At 24.2% G+C, this 21,496-nt stretch overlaps 4 protein-coding genes across 4 annotated transcripts; 2 read left to right on the top strand and 2 right to left on the bottom strand. All coding sequences in view use genetic code 6, as the record gives it.

Moving 5' to 3' along the window:
• TTHERM_00329980 (transmembrane protein, putative) lies at nt 1–8,994 on the top strand (the record flags this gene model as incomplete). The annotated part of the gene is made up of 3 exons (XM_001026563.2): nt 1–747; nt 1,850–2,002; nt 2,068–8,994. 3 exons carry the CDS (start codon nt 1–3, stop codon nt 8,992–8,994), a joined length of 7,827 nt encoding a protein of 2,608 aa, XP_001026563.2.
• A 1,818-nt stretch (nt 8,995–10,812) lies between these two features.
• TTHERM_00329970 (hypothetical protein) lies at nt 10,813–11,877 on the top strand (the record flags this gene model as incomplete). The annotated part of the gene is made up of 1 exon (XM_001026562.1): nt 10,813–11,877. The coding sequence occupies one exon, from the start codon at nt 10,813–10,815 to the stop codon at nt 11,875–11,877; it is 1,065 nt and encodes a 354-aa protein (XP_001026562.1).
• A 2,313-nt stretch (nt 11,878–14,190) lies between these two features.
• TTHERM_00329960 (tetratricopeptide repeat protein) lies at nt 14,191–19,490 on the bottom strand (the record flags this gene model as incomplete). The annotated part of the gene is made up of 10 exons (XM_001026561.2): nt 14,191–15,069; nt 15,153–15,508; nt 15,562–15,790; nt 15,908–16,302; nt 16,386–16,769; nt 17,123–17,353; nt 17,398–17,576; nt 17,623–17,968; nt 18,421–18,927; nt 19,085–19,490. 10 exons carry the CDS (start codon nt 19,488–19,490, stop codon nt 14,191–14,193), a joined length of 3,912 nt encoding a protein of 1,303 aa, XP_001026561.2.
• A 937-nt stretch (nt 19,491–20,427) lies between these two features.
• TTHERM_00329950 (glycoside hydrolase family 16 protein) lies at nt 20,428–21,399 on the bottom strand (the record flags this gene model as incomplete). The annotated part of the gene is made up of 1 exon (XM_001026560.2): nt 20,428–21,399. The coding sequence occupies one exon, from the start codon at nt 21,397–21,399 to the stop codon at nt 20,428–20,430; it is 972 nt and encodes a 323-aa protein (XP_001026560.2).
• Between the last annotated feature and the right edge of the window lie 97 nt (nt 21,400–21,496).

Below are 21,496 nucleotides of genomic sequence, written 5' to 3'. Positions count from 1 at the left end.
ATGTTAAATAGAAGTACTTTTAGCTAATTTTTGAGTAACCAATTAGCTATTATTGTCTTTGTTGGAATTTACTAAGTTTTGGCTTAATCTCAGTCTGCTTGTGGTTATGGATGCTAAAACTGCATCACTGACTCTCTTACACTCACTTCTAGCTGCTAATAGTGCAATAATGGTTTTAACTACTATTAAAAAGCAAATATATGCATATACTAAAGCTGTTAATCTAACCTTTTCTACCAACCTCTTGTGCAGAGAGACTATTCATCTTCAGGGAGCTGCGTTTCTATTTGCTCTGAATCTTACTATACCAACTTTTAGCAGAATATTTGTAGTCCTTTGAATTAGTGCTCACAAACATATTCTACAAATTAATCTTACAGCAATGGATAACCAATCTAGAAAATAGTCAACTATAAAGGGGATTACTACATATCAATATATCTTGGATTTTTGAATATTGTAAGCTCCTAAGATGGCAGCTTCTAAGCCTAAATTAGCTTCCCAAAGGGTTATTCATCAATTTATTATTTTTTGGGAGAGTTCTACTTGCTAATGTAAAATGGGAGTATACTCCATTGGCAGATTAACTCCAACTATTTATAGCTTGTTTCATAGATTCAGCAAGGCTAAGTAACCGTCAACAGTGTTTTGCTTAACATCCAAAATTAGTATTTAAGTGCTATAACATTTAATGAGGACAATTCTATAATTTATTTGACTTTTGTAGCTCAATTAAATAATTCTTAAGTAATTGCAGTAGTTAATCAATAATTCTTAACTATTAGCTCTATTAACCAAACAACACAATTCTTTTTTGATTAATTTTGCATATAAATTAATTCACATTCTGGAATATTAACCTTATACTAACTATCATTTAACGAGAGTCAATAACAGCTTACTCTTCAAATTCTGATACAAACAAATGACCATGTCAACTATTCTGCGCTCGGGTAGGTAGTTGATTTTCAGCAATCTATTACTCAGTAAAATATATTTTACTTGATTTTTTCTCAAAGTTCATTTATTTATCAGTTTTCGACATAATAATCAAGTTCCTCTTCTTTAAATTTAACGTAGAAACCCCAGAGATTAAAATTATTAAATGGCCAATAATAGTCGGGGTAATTAATAGTAGCAGTAACTTAAATTAATTTTTAAATAATTTACTGCTCTACTTTTACACTATAATAAATCATGCCTATTTAATTTATTTTAGGCCAGATAATTACGTCTCCTATGATTAATGATTTCCTTTTCTTAGATAATTAATAGTAAATTTTGGTGTTATTAAACAATACTTAACTGTTTTCATTTTAGTTGGGGTATATTAATAATTAATTACAGATTTCTTAATAAACGCCTATTGATAGTAAAATAAGTGCCCCATCTAAAATTTCTAGTTTTTCAAGCTTAAATAGCTAGATAGTATTTTTGTACAATGCAGATTTTTAAACATATTCATTTTCTACTGCATAAGCATCGCTCTAATAAAATCTTTTTATGCTTCAGCCGTATTCTCTAATTAGTCCTTTCAATGCCTACCAAGTTAATTAAATAGCTTACTTTTCTTCTCTAAGCGTATTTAGTTCTTGCTCACAAGATGGATAGCTAAAATTTTGGAATTACATAAATCGCTTTGAGCCCTAAATTTTCTTTACATTCTAAATATCAAATTAAGCATGCTTAGTGTCTACAGCTCTTTTTAATAGATACTCGCTCACTGTTTTTAGTTCTTAGATTTCAATAGTAGATGCGTACAATCAAGTTCAAACAGTAACTTTCTAAGCAAAGACTTCTTAGAACTAACTCGTCTCAGTTAGTTAAACAAATTTTTTAATACTATAAGATGGATGTATTTCAGTTTACGACATAAATTTCAAATAAATTGTCTAAAACTGCCAATTAACTCTCTACAGTTAAATTGTATCCATACAACTATTAAACAGTGGATCAATCATAGTTTAATGGAATAACTAGATCTAGATATGGAGTTTATAAAGTAATTAAATACTCTAAGATTCAAGTTATCAATCATCTAATAATATAAATTATTTTTTTACTTAGTTTCTCTCAAATGATTTTAATATAGTCATATATGACTCAAATAATAATTTAACTATTTTAAATTCTAGTCTCAATATAATTTCTTAAACACCAATTAGTTATCTAAATGCAATTTAATCAATGTATTCCATACCTAGTAATCCAAGTTGCATAATTTTTATAGGTATTTCAAATAATTAAAGCAATCCGAATCCATATATCCTTTTTTATTTTAATACTGCAACTGGATCAATTACCTAAATTTCCTCTTACGTATTACTATTGTAGATTTTAGATATTAGCTTTGGTAGTAACTAGAGAGATTAATATGTGACTATTACTGCAGTTGTTCCACTAAGCTATACATTCAAAATTTTTAGAGTGTTTTACTATATCAATCTAAATATTAACTATTTGGCGCTTTTGAAGTATACACCTACAGAAAGTTTTCTATACTAAGTTAAAATACCTAATTAAATCGAAGTCAACAGCTTATACGGAGCATAGAGTGGGTTCGTTGGAATAAATTATTTGAATTATCAATATTACTAGCAAGTTTTGAATGTTAATTCTATTTCAAAAAGTGAAACAATTAATAATTTAATTTAAAGTCCCTCAATGAATTTATACTTTATAGCAACTAATTTTACTATTCTAGTTTATAACCTACATACTGACCAGCTTCTAGAGTAACTGAGTATTAATTCAGTTGATTAAATACAAGGCATGAATATTTACAACAACACTTAAATTTTAGTTTTCAACACAATAAAATAATTGAATTTAAAAAATTATTTGACTTCGCAAAGCTATTAATTAACAAACTTCGGAAACATAACAAATTTCGCTTAGGATTAGTAAGGGTAGAGACTATATGTGTATGGAAGTAAGTTGAGCTCATACGATTTAACTTTAAAGAATTAAATTGATTGGTACACTTTTACATCTAACAGCGGCGAATATATTACTAATTGCCTGCTTTCTACTTCTACTATTGCTTGCGTTTCCTCAAAAAATAGCTTCATTATTATTAACTTAAACACTTAAAAAGTTTAAAATTAAATAATGAATTCATTTACAGGATAAATATAATTGGCCTAAGACCCACAAAACTTAAATTACATTATATACTCATCTAAAATACAGGTTTATTCAGTGTCTGGTATATACATTTAAGACTTCCCTTCATATACAGGCGGATTAATTTCCTTTTTCAATTTTTATGGCTCAAAAATAGTTTTGTACTCTCTTGGATATGTTTATATTTATGATAGATTCCAGTATCTTTTGAATGCAAATTTTCTTAACCAAGGCTCACCAGCACTATTTTAAAGTATTTACATTTAATCTTAAAATATCATGCTTTACTTTTCAGAAGAAATTCGTTATGGTTAAATTTAAGTCTACAATCTTTAATTGTTGATTAGTCAGAATTCAATTTCTTCTAATTATGCATAAAATGGTATAGGAAGAATTATTAATTTTTCTTACGATCCTGAAGGATCTTTCTTGTAAACAATTGACAGCTATGGGAATGTCATGTTATTTTTGGTTTAAGCTACAATATTAAATGACAGTCCTTTGAAAATTATAGAGTTTGACGGTTAAACTCCTCCTTAGAACTATCAGATTGATTTAGCCCTTAACTAAATGCTTATTTATAGTCCTAATTTGGTTTTTAAAGCAAATTATGCTTAAATTGCTTAAGCATATGTAAGACTATATAAACCAAATAAATATTCATTTGTAGAAATACCAAATCCTTAAAACTCAAATGGCTAATTTATTGTTTTAGATACAGCAAACACTCTTTCTTACTACTCTAACTTTAATTCCTATATGATCAACACATTTGATAAATAAAACCCTCTTATGTTTATATAGAACATACAACAAGATAATAATTAATTTCTAGCTCTAGTCTTCTAAAATTATATTTAAATTTATAATTTTAACCAAGTAATTACTCAAGTGCAAAGTTAATCCTATTTATATTAAATTAATTCAGTTAATACTGTAAAATTCTTAACAAATAATACATTTTTGCTATCAAATCAAACAATTATTCATTATGATTTCAATAAAAACATACAGTTAAGCTCTATATCATTAGGAGCACTGAATTATTACAAATCTCACTTATATGTAGAGCAGTCCTCTTTGCTATTTGTTGGTCTGAGTGTAGGCTAAATAATTATATACAATTTATAAACATTAAAGCCAGTAAATATTCCTCTCTAAGACACCTCTTCTTCAGTTATTAGTTTGATATTAAATCAAGTTGGAAATCAAGTATTAATTGCTTAAAAAAGTGGGAGCTTAACCATTTGGTCTCTCAGCCAAAGCTAAGTTGCTTAAAACATAGACTTACAGAATACATTTAATTCTGTTGTAAAGTTAGGTTCTGAATTAAATAAATTATGGATAGATGAATAATTTAAAAGAATTTTTATCAATTTCTAATCATCAACTCTCATAATAATAGCAGACCTTAGTAGTTTTAACCTCATTTAATTTTTATCATTCCCTTTGAGTTAAAATAATTAAATTAAATTTACACCTTCTTTAATTGTTCTTTAATCAAATGCATAGGTAAATTTTCATAATAGAACAAGCCTTTCCTTGCTCTATTACATAAGAAAAAACTACAGAAGAGATTAAATTTCAGAAATTGCTATTTTGGATGATTCCATTTTTGTAGTTTTCATGATAAAAAAAATAGATGTATTTCTTCTTGATCCTAATTCAAATAGACCGTTTTTAATTGATGAACTGATTGTTAACTTTGGATAACTCATGAAATTGAGTTATATTGATCCTACCTAAAAGTTTTTTTCTGTTATTGGCTAGACTTAAAATACAATATTCGAAAATAGATACAGCGCTTACGTATATCTCAATGGCGGTTCGCCTGTATGCACATAATCAATATCTATTAAAGATGCAGTTTCTGCTCAAAAGTAATTTGGACTTACCTTTAACGCGAACATTGTTATAAATTACCTGTTTTATTTAAGTATTTATAACGATTTAAAATATATGGCATAAATCAATCAAAATTCAGGATAATTTGTTTTCAAGCCCTCAAACTAAATTTAAAACCAATTAAATTTATATTCTAACATATTTACATTTGTGTAAGGAAATGTGACTATGTAGAACTTCTAATTTTCTCTACCAGTGAATGACACACTATAATTTAATGCCAATACTTAATTTATAAAATTTGATAACATATAATTGAGTAATCAAACAATAAGCTAAGCTTATTTCAACTTTTCTAATCTCCAAAGTGTTGTTATAAACAGTCTCTCAATAAGTAATCTGACAATACTACAAACATCGGATTCTTAAAATGCAGGATTATTACAGTTTACCAATATTTAAACTGTATATATTTATAATCTACAGCTTAATTAAATATAAATCAAAGACTTTAATAGGGTTTTATTTTCTTTCATTAATGTAAAAACATTACTGATTTAAAACGTAACTCTTATAGGTTCTAATTCTTACAATTTTTTTTAAATGCAGCAAATAAACTAACTCACAATTCAAAATGCTTGGATATAATAAAATGTAGGATTGGGAGGTTAAAATGTGACTTAAAACTCAGTAATTTTGCAATTATAAGGATGCATTTCCACTCTACTCCAAAATATAACTTTTAATGGAAACCAAAATTCAGTTCTAATACAATCATCTAACTAAAATTAATAATCTAATGAAACAATCATTTACAGGAATGATATAGTCTAATTTATATAAAGTATTATATAAAATAACACAGATTCGTTCTATTAATACAGGACAGAATCAAACGAAGGTCTAATTTAGCTTTAAACATCATTTGTCTAATTATCCTAGATTACTTACTATAACAACACAGGCAATTTATGGATTTAAAATAGTTAAAAAGTTTAGTTGACTAATTCAAATTTCACAGAAAATTTATCTTTTAATGGAGGTGCAGTAAAAATGCAGAACGTGCAAGGGAAAATAAGTATCAACTCATGTTAATTCTTAAAAAATACTGCATTATCTTCAGGAGGAGCTTTATTCTTATTAGAAATATAGAGTATTGATGCTGACATTAATACATTAATCTAATACAATATAGCATTAATTGGTGGAGCAATAAGATTACTGAATAAAGTCTTACCTTAGATGAATTTAAATGCAAAAATGAATTAAAATTTAGGAAATATTTATGGAAATAACATAGCAACCATTCCTCAATATGTTTAAATCATATATTAAAATCAAACTCAAATAGTGGAATAATCTCAACGAAGAAATTTACAAAATGTTGTTAATATTTAAAACTTCTAAAGTGGTAGCATTCTTTAAATGGGATTTTAATTTTTAGATTAAGATAGAAAAAAAGTGTCATTTGATCCAATTAAAATTAAAAAACAAATTTATCCTTCTTCTATAATTTCTGAGCTCATTTATTATTAAATTTAAGTTGAAGCTCCAAATACCACTACTATGTAGCTTAACGGTGATAGTTTAGTTAACTATAATTAATATTAAAATAATATAACAGCATTTTAAATTTAAAATCTTTAGATTAACTCTATGGTTAAATCTCAATAAATCCTTCAATTTGTTTTCTCTACAAACTTTTACACAGGATAGATTCTAAATTTTCAAATTCAAATAGATTTTAGAAATTGTTAGAAAGGAGAAATTATGAAATCAATATCAAATGAAATTATATAATGTTATGAATGTCCATAAAACTCGTATTCCATAATTGATCCTTCTAGTTACAATGCAACGAATAATGGAGTTTGTAACAAATGTCCTGAGGGATCATTAAATTGCTTTTCAGATTAAATTATTCCTAAAAACGGATACTGGCTTCAGTAAGGAACTGACTTAGTAATTTATTGCTATAATAATCCAAGTGCTTGTGCTCCAGAAGATGAGTCAAGTTAATAAGGGTGTTCTCTAGGACATTTCGGACCACTTTGCGAAGAGTGTGATAATTTAGGAAAGTATTGGAACGGAAGAAGATTTTCTTCTTTTTTTGGTGATTTCAATTGTTAGGAATGTTAAGATAATACTCTTCAGTATTTTTTTGTAGTAGGAGGATTAATTTTCATGGTTCTTTACTTAGCTTTCTAAACAAAGCGCTATATTGATAATCAAAAACTTATGTAAACTTGCTTTTACTTTAGAATAGCAAAATTAGTTCCATTTAGTAAAAGTTGCTTCAAAGATTAGTCTTCTTTTCTCTTAAAATCGCTTATTCACTATTTGCAGCTATCTTCGATAATTTTGACTTTTAAAGTACAATTTAATCCATAAACAGTTTATTAATCTGCAGGTCAGCCAGTTAGTAAAGTTGCTTTGAACTTTAAATGCTTTATGAGTTTGAATACTCTTGCTAAATATTAAATGGCTAATATTTAAGTACTAATAAGAAGTCTAATTCCTTTTACCGTCTTTTTTTGCTTGTTTTTAGTTTTGGTTTTAATAAAACTTGTTAAAAAATCAGCAGTTAAAAAGTATCACTTCTTTTCTTCAATGACATTTTGCTTTTTATTTTTTTTACCTGACACAATTAAGTTCATAACAGATGCTCTATCTTGTCGCTAAATAGGAAACTAAAAATATTTAAAAATAGATGTCTCTGTCCTTTGCTCAGACGAATCATATCAGAATTTTGTTTTGATAATACTAATTCCCATCTTAGTCTTTTGGTTAGTATTTCCATTTGTAATGCTGCTTTTAATTAGAAAAGAAAGGAAAACTCTAAATAGCTGTTTAACTAAATTTTCTTTCGGAAATTATTATGCAGAGTATAAAGAAAGTTATTACTATTGGGAATTCATTAAAATTTATTTAAAAGTTATTGTTGTCTTTTTGTATACTTAGACTGAATAGTATGGCTCTTCCTCTCTTTTTTTAATAGCAGTAATTATGACTGCTTACATCATAGCACTTTAGAAGTGCCAACCTTTTTAGAGCTCTAATAATTAATTTTTTGAAATAATATCTCACGGTATGCTCATTTTTAATATGAATTTATCAAGTCTCTCAATGGGTTTTGATATTTAAATTTTCGACTATTTGTTAACAATTAGTCATCACACTTTTGTAGCTATTCAAGTCATAATGATTATAGTTGTGATAGCAAAAGATGGAAGTGGAGCAATCAATAAATTTGCAATAAGATTTATAAATATTTTAAAAATAAATTATCTTATGAAATATTTCTAAGCAAATTAATAAACCAATTATGAAGTATTTAGGAGGTGGAAAAAGGTTTATGGAAATTTAAGTCTACTTACTGAATTAAAAGCATTAAATTAAATTTCCTAGCTGTAAGTAAAGCGCCAAAACACTCCTTAATAAAAAAAGTAAGGAGCATATAATTACCTATAAAGGCAAGTGACTTAAGCAAGAGAGATTTCAGACTCAATTACTAATGGAATGATTACTAACATTATACATTAAAGTTCTATACATGCAAAATAATTTATATCCCCAAGAAGTATATAAAAAGTAAATAGTGATTTAATAGTAAACTCGTAATTTCCAGTCAATGTAATAAGATCTGGAATAATAGAAGACAGTCCTTCCTAATTTTAATCTAATTTTTGCTTGGAACCTTTAACTTCAGATAAGCATAATAATGGTAAATTAGTATTATCTCAGTACCATCCCAAAGAAAATTCCTAATTTCTGCTCCAAAATTAAGGAAGTTAAAGTAATCGTGATATTTAATATTTTAAGACTAACTTTATTGAGAGCCCCAGAATGGATAAACCTTAAGAATAAGAAATTTAAAGCAAATATGACTAAGAATCTTCAAGTAAAAATGACTAAGAACCTCAAAACGAGTCAGAAATTGATATCGAATAAGAAAATCAAACTAACTCATGTTCACCAGTTTAGAATCTAAAAATGCAATACTTTAAAACAATAAAAAAATGAAAAAGATGTTAAAAATAATGAAAATAAAATTTAACTTTTTATCTTAAGCAGAAAAAATAGTTTACAAATTAATAATAAAGAATATATTTATTAGTTTTTTTATTTTTGTTTGATTTACAGAATTTGTTCTTAATTTTTTTAAAATAGTAAAATTTTTTTTTTTAAACTGTAAAATTAGCTGAATTAATTTATATAAAATTTATATACTCATAAAATTTAATTTTAAGGATACATTATTTATTTATCTAAATTATTTTAGATATTCCTTTTTTTAATTATTTTAAATCCCTTTAATGTATGATTAATAAATATTTTACTGACTTGATTATATAGGGGTGATTAAACAATATATTTTGTTGAAAATATAGTCTCTGACACTAATTCATATTAAAAAAATCTAATCAATTTAAATACTTGAATTTTATATCATCCCCCTTAAAACCAAATAAGAAAATGTTTATTTATTAAAAAATAGTTCGAGCTTGCAGCTATTTGTGATAATTAAATATTACTTTAATTATTGAATGAATAAAAATTAATTTGATGGTTAATTCAAACAAAATTATAATGATTAGTTCTAGATTTTTTTCTATTATTTTCCCGTCTAATCTAACAAAATGTTTAATCATAAATAATTTTTAATCAAAATTAAAGCGTAATTAGGTTTATTCTATCAATTGACAGTAAAATAACTCTTAGAATATTTATTTAATAACTATATTTGTGATAATTTAACTAAAATAAAGTAATATTAAAAAAATGTATTTCTATTTCATTTTTTTTATTAATTTTTGATATTTTGCTTAAAGTTTGTGAATTAAGTTTTTTGTTTAATTATGAAATTTCTAGTGGTTACTATATTTTAGATATCTTAAAAATTTTTTACATTGATAGATTTTGTTAATCATTATATTATGTTCATGAAATTTTGAATGATTACATTTACAAATAATGTTAATTAAACCTTTTTAATTAAAATATCAGTGAATTTGATTATTTTGTGAACAACTTTTCGTTCTATTTCAAGTTTTCTTAATTGATTTATTAATTTTTATGAATGGATAAAAGAATTTACAGTTTTTCTAATGCTATCTAATATAATTATACATCTATATTTCAAAAAAATACAGAAAACTCTTCTTTTTAATTGAGTTACTGCCCTAATAATAAAATTTAATAGTCTTAGAAAAGATTAAATTACAAAAGTCTGAAAAAATTATTAACTATGAAATTTATTAGCATAAATAAACAGTAACCTTTATTTAATGAGCATATAATTTTTAACCTAATATTCATAATAACATTTAAATTTTCGTTGTAGGCTCTCTCACTGTAATATTTACTTTTTTATATATGCATGTAATTATTAGTCTTCTATATTTTTACTATCATTTTAATATAAAGAATATTTACAGAGGCTATGATATCCTAGGAATATCCAGAAAAAATTTAATCATAAATATGTTTGGAAAAATTATGCATTTACTCATGATTATAAATTAATTAATCAATTAATTAAAGTTTTTACTGTTTAAATTTTTTGCTTGATATTTTGAATGATTTTAAATGGGTTAATTATCATTTAATAATTGGCAAAATAATAAATTAAATAGTGATAACAACTATTGACAACGTATTTGGTTTACTGAAGAAGATTGATTGATTTACTAATTTATTAATTAATTTTATGCAAATAATTATTTGTTATTAGTGTTAAATATTATTTATAATTTTCAAAAAAAACATTTGTAAATTATTAAAAAAAATAAATCAATCAATAAATATATTATTTTTCCTTTCCATTTCATTGACACGAATATGTTTCCTCAGCTGAATAAGAACTTAAATTCTCTAAGCGCTTAAAGCTTAGGTCAATACCAATCACCTACTTAAAATATAACCCCTTCAAGAAACTATCAAATTCTTTCTTCTATCTTGAATAATACAAATAATTCCTATAAAATAAATAACCTCAGTAACAACAATAATATAAACATATTTTCTCGTTAACTTAATGATTCAAGCTATGGTTCTAATAAATGGATTTTAAATAAAATAGATCAAAATTCAAGTAGAATAACAAATAATTACAAAAAAGACTATTCTCCTTTGATACAAGCTAAGCCAGCAAGAGATAGCTTGGAAATACCATAAAACTCACTGGATTTATAATAATAAACTAACAATAGTTGTTAGGTAAGAAGAAGAAGGAAAATTAATTTAAAATAAATTTTTGCTTTAGATACTTCTAATAATTAAAATATATCTCAAAACGATTTAATGGATGATTAGTAACCTAGATAACAAATATCAGATATTCCTTCTAATTATACTATTTAAGAAAGTCCTCTTAGGTAAAGAAAGATAAATAGAAATATGCTTTTTATTTAATCTAACAAATCTTAAGAATTCGATGATCAATATGATTCAGAAAAAAATTTTGTAGAATAATAAAATAGAGTTAAAAAATTAATAAGAAATAGACAAGGCAGTATGTAAGGTTTGAACTAGGATTAAAGAATTATCAACTTAAGTAATAACATGTCAGATGATTAAATACTTAATAAATCCACTATTTAAATTGGAATTACCAAACAACCTTCATATGCAAGTTTCTTTTCTAACAGAACCTCAAATAATCAAATAAAACAAACATCTATCTAAGTAATTGAAAGCGAAAAGGATAATGATTCCTCATAAATATCTACTTAAGAAACAGAAGAATCGTTGTACAATTTTAAGTTACCAAACCAAAAAATGATTTTTCGTAATACTTCCCATAAAGGAATACTCAAAAACTCTACTGAAAATTATATTCAATCTCCTTTTAAAAAATCCTAAAAAAAACAAGTGAGCTTCAATATAATAAAAAAAATATTTTGAGCTATTCAGATGAACAAACAACTTGTTTGTTTAAAATGAAATTACTAAAATTTATAAATTTCCAAAAGCATTTTTAATCAAAGATTTAATAACCAACAAAACTATTCAAATTATCATTCATATTTATTAACTAATTCTTTTCTTCAATTAACTAACTAAATAAATTTAATATAAACCAATTAAATCCAAACATTTTTACAAATAATAAATTAAAATAATCTATTTTCCCCTGAAATTTCTTCATTCAAAATTTAAATGAAATCTAATTTATTAATGAAGATTTAACAAAAAATTGATAATAAATTCATTGAAGTATTGATGGATAACTCAGTATAATAGATATATTTTAATAATAAAACTATTAGAAATAATTAAAACTCATGTAATTAAACTAAAAATGTATTCTTCTCTATAATTATTATTATTTTTTGTATAAATTATCTTTTTAAACATTGCAAACAAACTTTTTAGTTTGAAAATATGAAAATAAATTTGAATAAAATAAGCAAATATCTATCCATATATTGTATTGATATTATTCTTTCTCAATCATTTATACCTGTTTTGACTTTCATTTTACAGTAACTTCAAATAGAAATTAATTCTATTATTATTTCTTAATACATTAAGGTTGAGTTAAATTTTTTATCTTTTAAAAATTAGGTTCTATTTTTACAATATTTAATTTCTTTTTAGACCATAAAGCTATAATATTTTGGAAATTATTATTCTTATAATAAGCTAAATTTATAAATTTATTCATTTATAAGGTTTACATTATTTTGAATTAAACCTTTATTTTATTAGGAGTAACTTATAAAAAATTTCAGTAGAGCACTTTTATTAATAATATTTTTTTGCTCAACAATTCTATTATAGAATAATTTAACTTTTTAATCAGTATTGAGTTAGATTTTAATTAGTTAAAAAATATTGGATGTATAGCTTTTTTTCTTTAAATTTGATAATATTAAATTAAATATTATTTATATATAAGCAAGCAAAATGATTACTGTAATTCTTCGTTACCTTACTCCTCTACATCTAACATTTTTATGAGCCGAGGATAGAAATTTTTTGTAAAAAAATAGTTATACTTGGTAGATCGATCGATCGGCGGGTTGGAGCTAGGAATTACAGTAACTTAATGAGCGAAGAGTTTTTTAAATCTTTCTTAAAAACTTTATTTTAGATTAATAAATAGCCTGAATTAGCAAAATCAAAAAATTAATCAGTTTTGATTATTTGAAATCAGATATTTAAAATCTTGGTGATAATAAAAAATTAAAGAATTCAGACAGATTAAATTTCTATTTATTTAAATTTTTTTGAAACACAATTTGGTTATCTAAATAATAATAAAATTCCAAATGATATTTACTTTTAATAAAATATTTTTACAAGTTTTATTTCATTTACACTTTTTGTTATAGATTAATATAAAATATCTAAACTTTTTGAAAAATTTAAATAAGATTTTTCAGATGATTTCTTTATTTAAATTAAATCATTAAAATCTATTGAATATTATCTGATAATTTCAAATTAAATAACCAAATAATTTTTTTCTATTTTTTTTGTATAACTCTCACTATTTTTAATTCATAGTAAAATTTGTTATAAATCAATAGCATGATCAATCAATCAATTAAATTTTTCAAATCCAAAAAATTAATATTGTAAATATTATTGTATGATTAAAACTCATCTTGAAATTATTTTCTCTTAAAAGGTATTTAAAAATATTATTAATATTACTTTAAAGTAAATTCAGCATTGAACTATATAGTTATTTGTGTAACTTATTAATTTAAATTAATGCTAGTAAAAACTTTTAATTATTATTAATTTTACATAAAATTAAAATAGTTTGATACGAATAATACATTTTTGACGCTTTAAGTTTAATAGATTAATGAATACTAATTCATATTACAGTTTACAAGATAAAATGGATTCATTGGTTTATTTTCTTGTTTTAAACTAGCTTCTAAATAAAGTTAAAAGAAAATAATCTAAAATTTTCTAAATATTTTTAAGCTGCACATTTATAAAATAAATAATCAACTTTTCATGATACTAGTAATATCTTATAGAGAAATATTATTATAAACTAACTAACTATACATTTTTGAATAAATAAATAAAACAAACTATATTATAATTTATTTTGATTTTGTTCATTATCATAATTTTCTGTTATTTTTTTTACTCTGTAGAGGTTAATATCTTCATAAGAAAAGTTAGAAATCTTTCAAGTAAGATTTGATTTGAGATACAATTCAGAGTAAATTAAATTATAAAATAAATAATTCATTCGATTTTATCTTAGTTATCTTGTTAATAATTTACAATAGGACACTACCTGCAATTAGGACAAGATTATTTAGCAAGTAACCATTTGTCTATGCAGAACGTATGATAAAAGTGGCTACAAGGAAGTACACGCAATTCTTAGTTATTGTTAAGATTTTCAAGACATATATTGCATATTTCCTCTTCGTCTTCTCCTTTTACAATACTTTCTTGATTATTTTTATCATTATTTTCTTATGAGTTTTTTCCTGTATATTTTGTTATTGGAAGATTCCTGATTGGTTCTATTTTTTGTATCATTTAGCGTGCTGCATTTATCATATCTTGAGAGTTCTATAAATCATCCAAATTATAAGTTCTTCTTATTTCATAAGATTACTCAAAATGCTCAAGAGCTTTCTCAAATTCGAGGAGAGAGAAATAAGTGGAACCAACATTATCATAGGCTGTTGCTATTTTTATTTTACACTCTTATTATTGAATACGAATTTAAAGCACACGTAGAAATGTATTAAGAGCTTCATCTAGCTTGCCTACATTAAATAAATTAGAAGCTATATTATTTAAAGACGAAACTGTTTCAGGATGAGTTTCTCCTAAATTTTCTCTACGGATCTTTAATGCTTAATTATGATATTCAAAAGATTCACTTAATCTCTTCAGGTTATGCAAAGTACATGCAATATTATTTAGTGTTGTAGCTGCTCTAGCTTGGTTTTCAGGTTCAACTTTTCTCATCAAAGCTAGTTCATCTTGGTAATAAACAATAGCTTGCTCATATTTGCCACTATCATATAAATTCGATGCAATATTGTCTAAAGAAGTTATTATGTCTTTTGATTCTGGGCCTTAAATTTATTTTCTCATTTCTAGGACCTAATTTAAAAAAAAAGTTGAAAAAAAATGATTCAAGGATTTTTAAATGAAAAATCATTAGATTAAAATAATTTTTTGTTTACCTCTATTTGTAGCTGTAAAGCAGACTCGTAATCTTTCAAATTATGGTAGGTGCAAGCTAAATTATGGAGTGTTACAGCTATTTATAGATTATTTGTTTAGTAGCATTTTCTCCTTATACCTAAAACTTTTTTATACATCTCTAGTGCGTATTAAAAGTCATTCTGGTCATAAATAATTGATGCAATATTATCTAATGAGGTTGCTACATCTAAGTGATCATGACCTAAAATTTTTTACTTTATAACTAAGGATTTTTGATGCATTTTTAATGCCTCAGCAATTTGACCTAAATTTTTAAGAGTGCACGCAATATTATTATAAGTTGTTGCAACTTTCAAATTATCTTCTCCAAATTCTATATTTCAAAAAAATTTTAAATTGATGGAAATTATATAGATCAAAAATTACTCTTTATTTTAAGCTAAAGTTCTTCATAATATGATTCAAGACCTTCTTAAAATCTTTGCATATCATAAAGAGTAGATGAAATGCTCTCTATTGAGCTGATAATATCATCGTCATTTTCTTTTAGAATTTTTTTCCTAAGCTCAAGAGCTTTCCTGTGATAATTGACAGCTTCATCAAGGTTATTTATATTCTTGTAAGAACATCCAATATTATTCAAAGTTACAGCAACCTATTTATAATCGTTTAAAATTTCAATCAAAATTTTATTTAAAAAAATCTTTACAAATAGTATAAATATTCACAACCACATATATATTTAATAAATTATAATTAAAAGTAAATATACTTTAGCACATTGAGGTGTATGCAGTTTTTCTTTTAATAGAAGTTCCTTTTTGTAGAATTCTATAGCTTCAGTGTATTTTTCTTGGTCATATAAGATACTGGCAATGTTAGAAATACTACTAAGAATCTCTTGGTGTTCAAAAGGCAAATAACTTTCTCTCAAGCGTAAAGTTTTTTAATGGTACTTCAAGGAGCGGTCTAGGTTTTCTAGATTTTTGTAAGTTATTGCTATATTATTAAGAAGAGAAGCCAGCTAAATTCCTTTTTGATTTAATTGTTTGCGAATTTTTAATTCCTGCAAATAATACTCTAAAGCTTCTTTGTATTTTTGAAGGTCATAGTATGTACTTGCAACGTGATCATATGAATTAGCAATGTCTTCCTTCATAGTTTTACCTATATATTTAAATTTTTTTTAAATTACTGATGTTAATATTTAAATTCATTAAGTTAAAATAAAATCTTAAATTCAGTACTACTTTTCTGTTTTCTTATTTATAGGGATTTCATGTGATATTCAAGCGCTTTGGTGTGCTTTTACTATTTACTATAACATGATCCAATATTGTCAAGATTATTGCAAATAATTGAATGATGAGGTTCTAAAACTTAAATGTTTATACTATACGCTTATTCATGGTATTTCAAAGCCTTTTCAAAATCTCCTAGGTGGAAGTAAGTAATACCAATGTTACAATAGAGGTTAGAAATATTAAGGTGGTCTTTTCCTACTAGCTATTTCATTTTTTACTCAGTTTTTTTGTAGTATTATAAAGCTTTTTCAGGTTACTCCATCTCAGTTAGAGCCCAAGCTAAATGGTTTAATGTTGAGCATAAAAGGTAGGGATCTACATCTTTATTATCTTATATAAAAAAATTATTAATAAAATGTTTACAATAATTTATAATTAAAATTAAAAGAATGATAAAACAAATAAAAAATTTGCTAGTTTTTTATTGAGTTAATGTTTTAAAATATTTTTTTATTAAACTAATACCATCTATAAGTAATTAAGGTTATTCAATTTATATTATTAAGTATTACAAAAATATTTCAAAATTCATTTTTTTTTTTTGTAAATTTATTTTTATTTTTTGATATATTTTGTTTGAAAATTTTTAGAAATTATAAAGCGTTTTTTAGCATAATTAATTATTTAGAAAATATAACAAAAATTAAAAAAATAATTATAATCAAATTTTAATAAATATTTACTTTTATCATCATTTTCAAAATTAGATATTATTTATAGAGATTAGTTTAAGAAGAACTTGCTTTGTTCTGTCTTTCCCTGCTTATATAAAGCCACTGCTATGTTATTTTTGGCTGAAGGAATAAAAATATGATCATTTGAGTATATTTTTACTTTTATGTCGTGGGCTTTTTGGTAATTTTTGAAAGATTCTTCATAATTTTCTCTGTTATACTACGCCAAAGCTAAGTTTTCTAAAGTAGAAGTAATATAAGGGTGACTCTTAATATTTCTTTACCAAATTTTTAGCGCTTGTTAATTGAGTTCAATAGATTAATCATATTCAAATAAATTGTAATATGACCAGGCTAAATAGGTGATAGAAAGAGCTGATAAGATATTTTCATTTTCACCAAATATTTTTTAGCGAATTTGTTAAGATTTTAGGTTGTGTTGAAGGGACTCTTCTGATTTACCCTATTCGTCAAGGGTTCAGGCGAGGTAATTTAGTGTAATTGCGTACTTTGTGTGCTCATATCCATAAGTTAGCTCTCTCTGTTTCAAAGCTTTTTGTAAATATTCTTATGCTTCTTCATAATGCCCTATATTCCTATAAACAATTCCTAAAGAGGTGTAAGAGGAAGCAATATCAGGATGATTTTAAGTAGAAATTTAACTAAGAATTTCTGTTGTACTTTCAGAAAATTATAGTTTAATCAAATTGCTATTAACAGTATTGAATATTTTCTAAAGGAAATTTTAGGATTAAATTTAGCGGTCATACTAATAAATAGATTCTCTTAAACTCAAAGCCTTTTTTTAATTATTTAAGCTCTTTTTAAGCATTCCTAAATCCTATTAAATTGTGCCTATTGATATATATAATTTTTTGTGTCAAGTATTCAAATAAATATTTTGTAAATCAAATGTTTTTTGTGAAATTAAAATTTTCTAGTGAAAGTAAATCTCTTTAAAGAAATTAATATTGTTTTTATATGATAAAAAAAGGAATTGCATTATACTTATTTGTTTAAATGCCTTTCCTTTATAATAAATAAGTACTTTTAATAAAGTTTTTTTTTATGAGATGATAAATTAATTAGATTATTTTTAGATAGAAACTACAATTTATAGAGTTATTTGATTCTTAATAAAATATATTTAATGAAATCTTTTTTGCTTTTAAAAATTGTACAATAAACAAATAGAATGAATGCTTAAATATTTGTTATATAGAAAATAAAGTTAAAACTAATTTTAATTTATATTTTTTAATCATAAAATAGAAATGCGAATTTTAATGAAAATTAAATAAATATACCTAAATTTTAGTAAGCATCTGCTATCTGAGGGTGACTATTTGGGCATATATCTGAGGTATATAATGACTCTCTATTTTTAACTACTTCCTAAATAAGGCTATAAGATTCTTAGAATTTTCCTAATTCATTCTGTACCAGTGCAATATTTTCTTATGAAGAAATTATTTAAGGATGATTTATTTTACCTAAAATCTTTGTCTTTATTTCTAAAGCTTCTCTGAAAAATGTCAAAGACTCTTCAAGTTTTCCTAGAGATCTTAACAAGTTAGCTTTTGAGTCTAGACACTCAGCATACATTAAACTCTAATGTAAATTAACAGACATATATAGTTTTAAGCTCTTTTCACAATTTGTCATCGCTTAATTATACTGGCCTAATTCTTCATATAATACGCTCAATAAATAAAATGATTTAGCCTAATCGAAAAGTTCTTTCTTAAAATTCAGAGACTTTAAGAAATACTCTTCAGCCTTCTTCAAATAGCCTAGCTTTAGATAGGCTTTTCCTATTAATAAATAAATAAAACTATTAATATATTTTAGAATTATTATTTTTTTTTTTTCAAGTAGAACATTTTGGAAAAACAGCTTTTTTAAATATGTTTCAATTCTTTTTTTGGTAAAACTCTAAGTAAAAAAACAAATAAATCAATAAATAAATACCTGCCATGTCCAAAGCCTTGCTGTATTCTTATTCTAGTTCTTCTAAATTTTTTGATATGCAATCAATAGAGTCAAGTAAGAGACCTAAGGAAGCTTTGAAGTCACCTAATTAAAATAGAACATCAGCGTAAGTTATTTGAGATTCAATAAATGTCTTATTTGAAGAATTTCGATTATTCTTTTTAGATTCATACTACTTTTTTGCTAATTTGAAAGATAATTGTAAGTTTCCTTAGTCAAGAAGGCTTTTTATTTCGTTATTTGTTTTATATATTTTAGTTATTTGTGGTGAGAGATTTTCATTGATTTGTTTATTGCAAATACTAAATTCTTAATCTATTTATTTTTCTTAAAACTATGTCTTTGCTCTAGAGAAGATAGGAAGTAGAATTTTATCGTTGCTCATTTTCTGATGATAAAACAAATTGAATATGTAGATAACCTCCCTTAAAGAATTTCTTAGCTTTTTAACTCTAAATCTCTTTTTTATTAAGGAATTTGCCTTATTTATAATAAATAAACCCTTTTTTTGTTCTACCTTAATTTTTTTTTGTGGCTATTTTTTTAATTCTTTGATTTTTAATAATTATTATCTAAATAGAAGTTTTTAAATCACTGTATTTGATTGAAGCATTTTTGATAACAAAAAAATCATAAAATCTTTATAATTTAATTTTCATCCATCTAAATGCCTTCAATAATAAAAGGACTCTTTTAAGATTTATTAAAAGCCTAAGATTAATTAATTAAAATGACTTTTATATATCAAAAAAAATTTATCAAAAATTAATCCATACAGAATTTTAATCAAATAAACTGAAAGATTAACATAATATTTGTAAGATCTGTGGTTAGATTTATTCTAAAAAATTTATTTAATTAAAAAATAAGTCAGCTTAATAAATAAAAAAATAAGCAGAATAAATCACATTTTTATACCATAATTTATTAACCATTTTTCGTTTTGAGGCATTTTCAAAACTAAAATTATTTTTTGTTAAGTATTATTATAAATCATAAATAATTAATTATTTTAACAAATATATATTGTATTTTAATAAGATTTTGTAAAGTAAAAAAAAATATTTAATAAATATTTAAAATTTTTAATAAGAAAAATAATTTTTTTTAAATGATATAATAGTAGCCTATGTTGTTGAATTTGTATAGTATATATTTATATGCTCTTAAGCATTAACTAAATTAAGAATGTATAAATATAATTATCCTCAGTTTATTTAAAAAAATTAAGATACTAATTGAAACTAATATATATATTTATATTTAACCTTACTACTAATCATATTTTAATAAAACAAGCTTACTTTTTATGTGGATAATTATCAAATTAAAATATAAAAAAGACAAAATATGAGTAATTTTATTGATAGATCTTATAATTTTATTGAGTTATCGCCGCTTTTTTGTGAATTCTAGGAGTTTGTATTTAAGTATGTAGCCTTAGATATATATTAAATACTTTAAATATAAGCAAAATGATCACCGGATGCAGTTGATTGTCCATTATCTGTTCTAAAAATTATTCTAAAGCTAGAGCATCTCCATGGAGTTGGATATTAACTTGAATTTGTGGAGTTCCAATAAACGACATCATCAATTGTCCATGCTACATAACTTGGCATCCAGTATAAAGCGTAGTTATGGTATCCATTAGAAAAGTTATCTGTGTAGGAAGGATTAGAATTAGAGTCAAATACTTTTTTATTTTCGTTTGGTGAAAAAGTTGCAGGTAAAAATTATGTTTGTGAGTTGAAAGATGGACCGTTTCCATATCCAATATCAATTTCGTTCCATACAGAAGAAGAATCCATATTACTTCCACTTTCAACATATATTCCAAAAAAGAAAAGTGCATCATTTTGATTAGATAGCTTGAAAGATGCCCTGATTTTGAAGACACCATATTAAAAACAGCTATTTGATTCTAGATGTACTCCAGCCCAATTTGAGCATTTTGAGCCAAAACAACATTTATTACCTGGTTCAGTACAAAAAGATTAAGAAAGCCTGAGAGACATACCTTTAGCATTATCAGGGTTATTTGGAAGACTGACTCCAAGCTATAGGTATGCAGGATTGTGTGTAGTCCATCTTTTACTGTCTTAGTCAAATTAAAATGGTTAAGCAGTAGAGTAATCCATCCAACGTGTAGAGTTGAGCGCTGGTTTTGTTAAGTCTTCAATAAAATCGGTTTCAATATAAGCACTTTATTGTAATGCATTTATAACTGAAACTATATTAAAAACCATTACCAAATAGTAGCAATTCCTCATTTTATTTACAAAATTCCTCATAAATTTTTTAATTAATTAATTAATTAATAATTTAATTTCTTAATTAATAATTATTAAATATGCCTATTGGAATAATCATATAAATATTAAGTGATAG

The sequence above is a fragment of the Tetrahymena thermophila genome (assembly GCF_000189635.1).
Source record: "Tetrahymena thermophila SB210 genomic scaffold scf_8254010, whole genome shotgun sequence".
Taxonomy (NCBI): Eukaryota; Ciliophora; class Oligohymenophorea; order Hymenostomatida; family Tetrahymenidae; genus Tetrahymena; species Tetrahymena thermophila.
The sequence above is the reverse complement of the archived record's forward strand: the minus strand, read 5'-3'. Positions and strand labels throughout refer to the sequence as shown.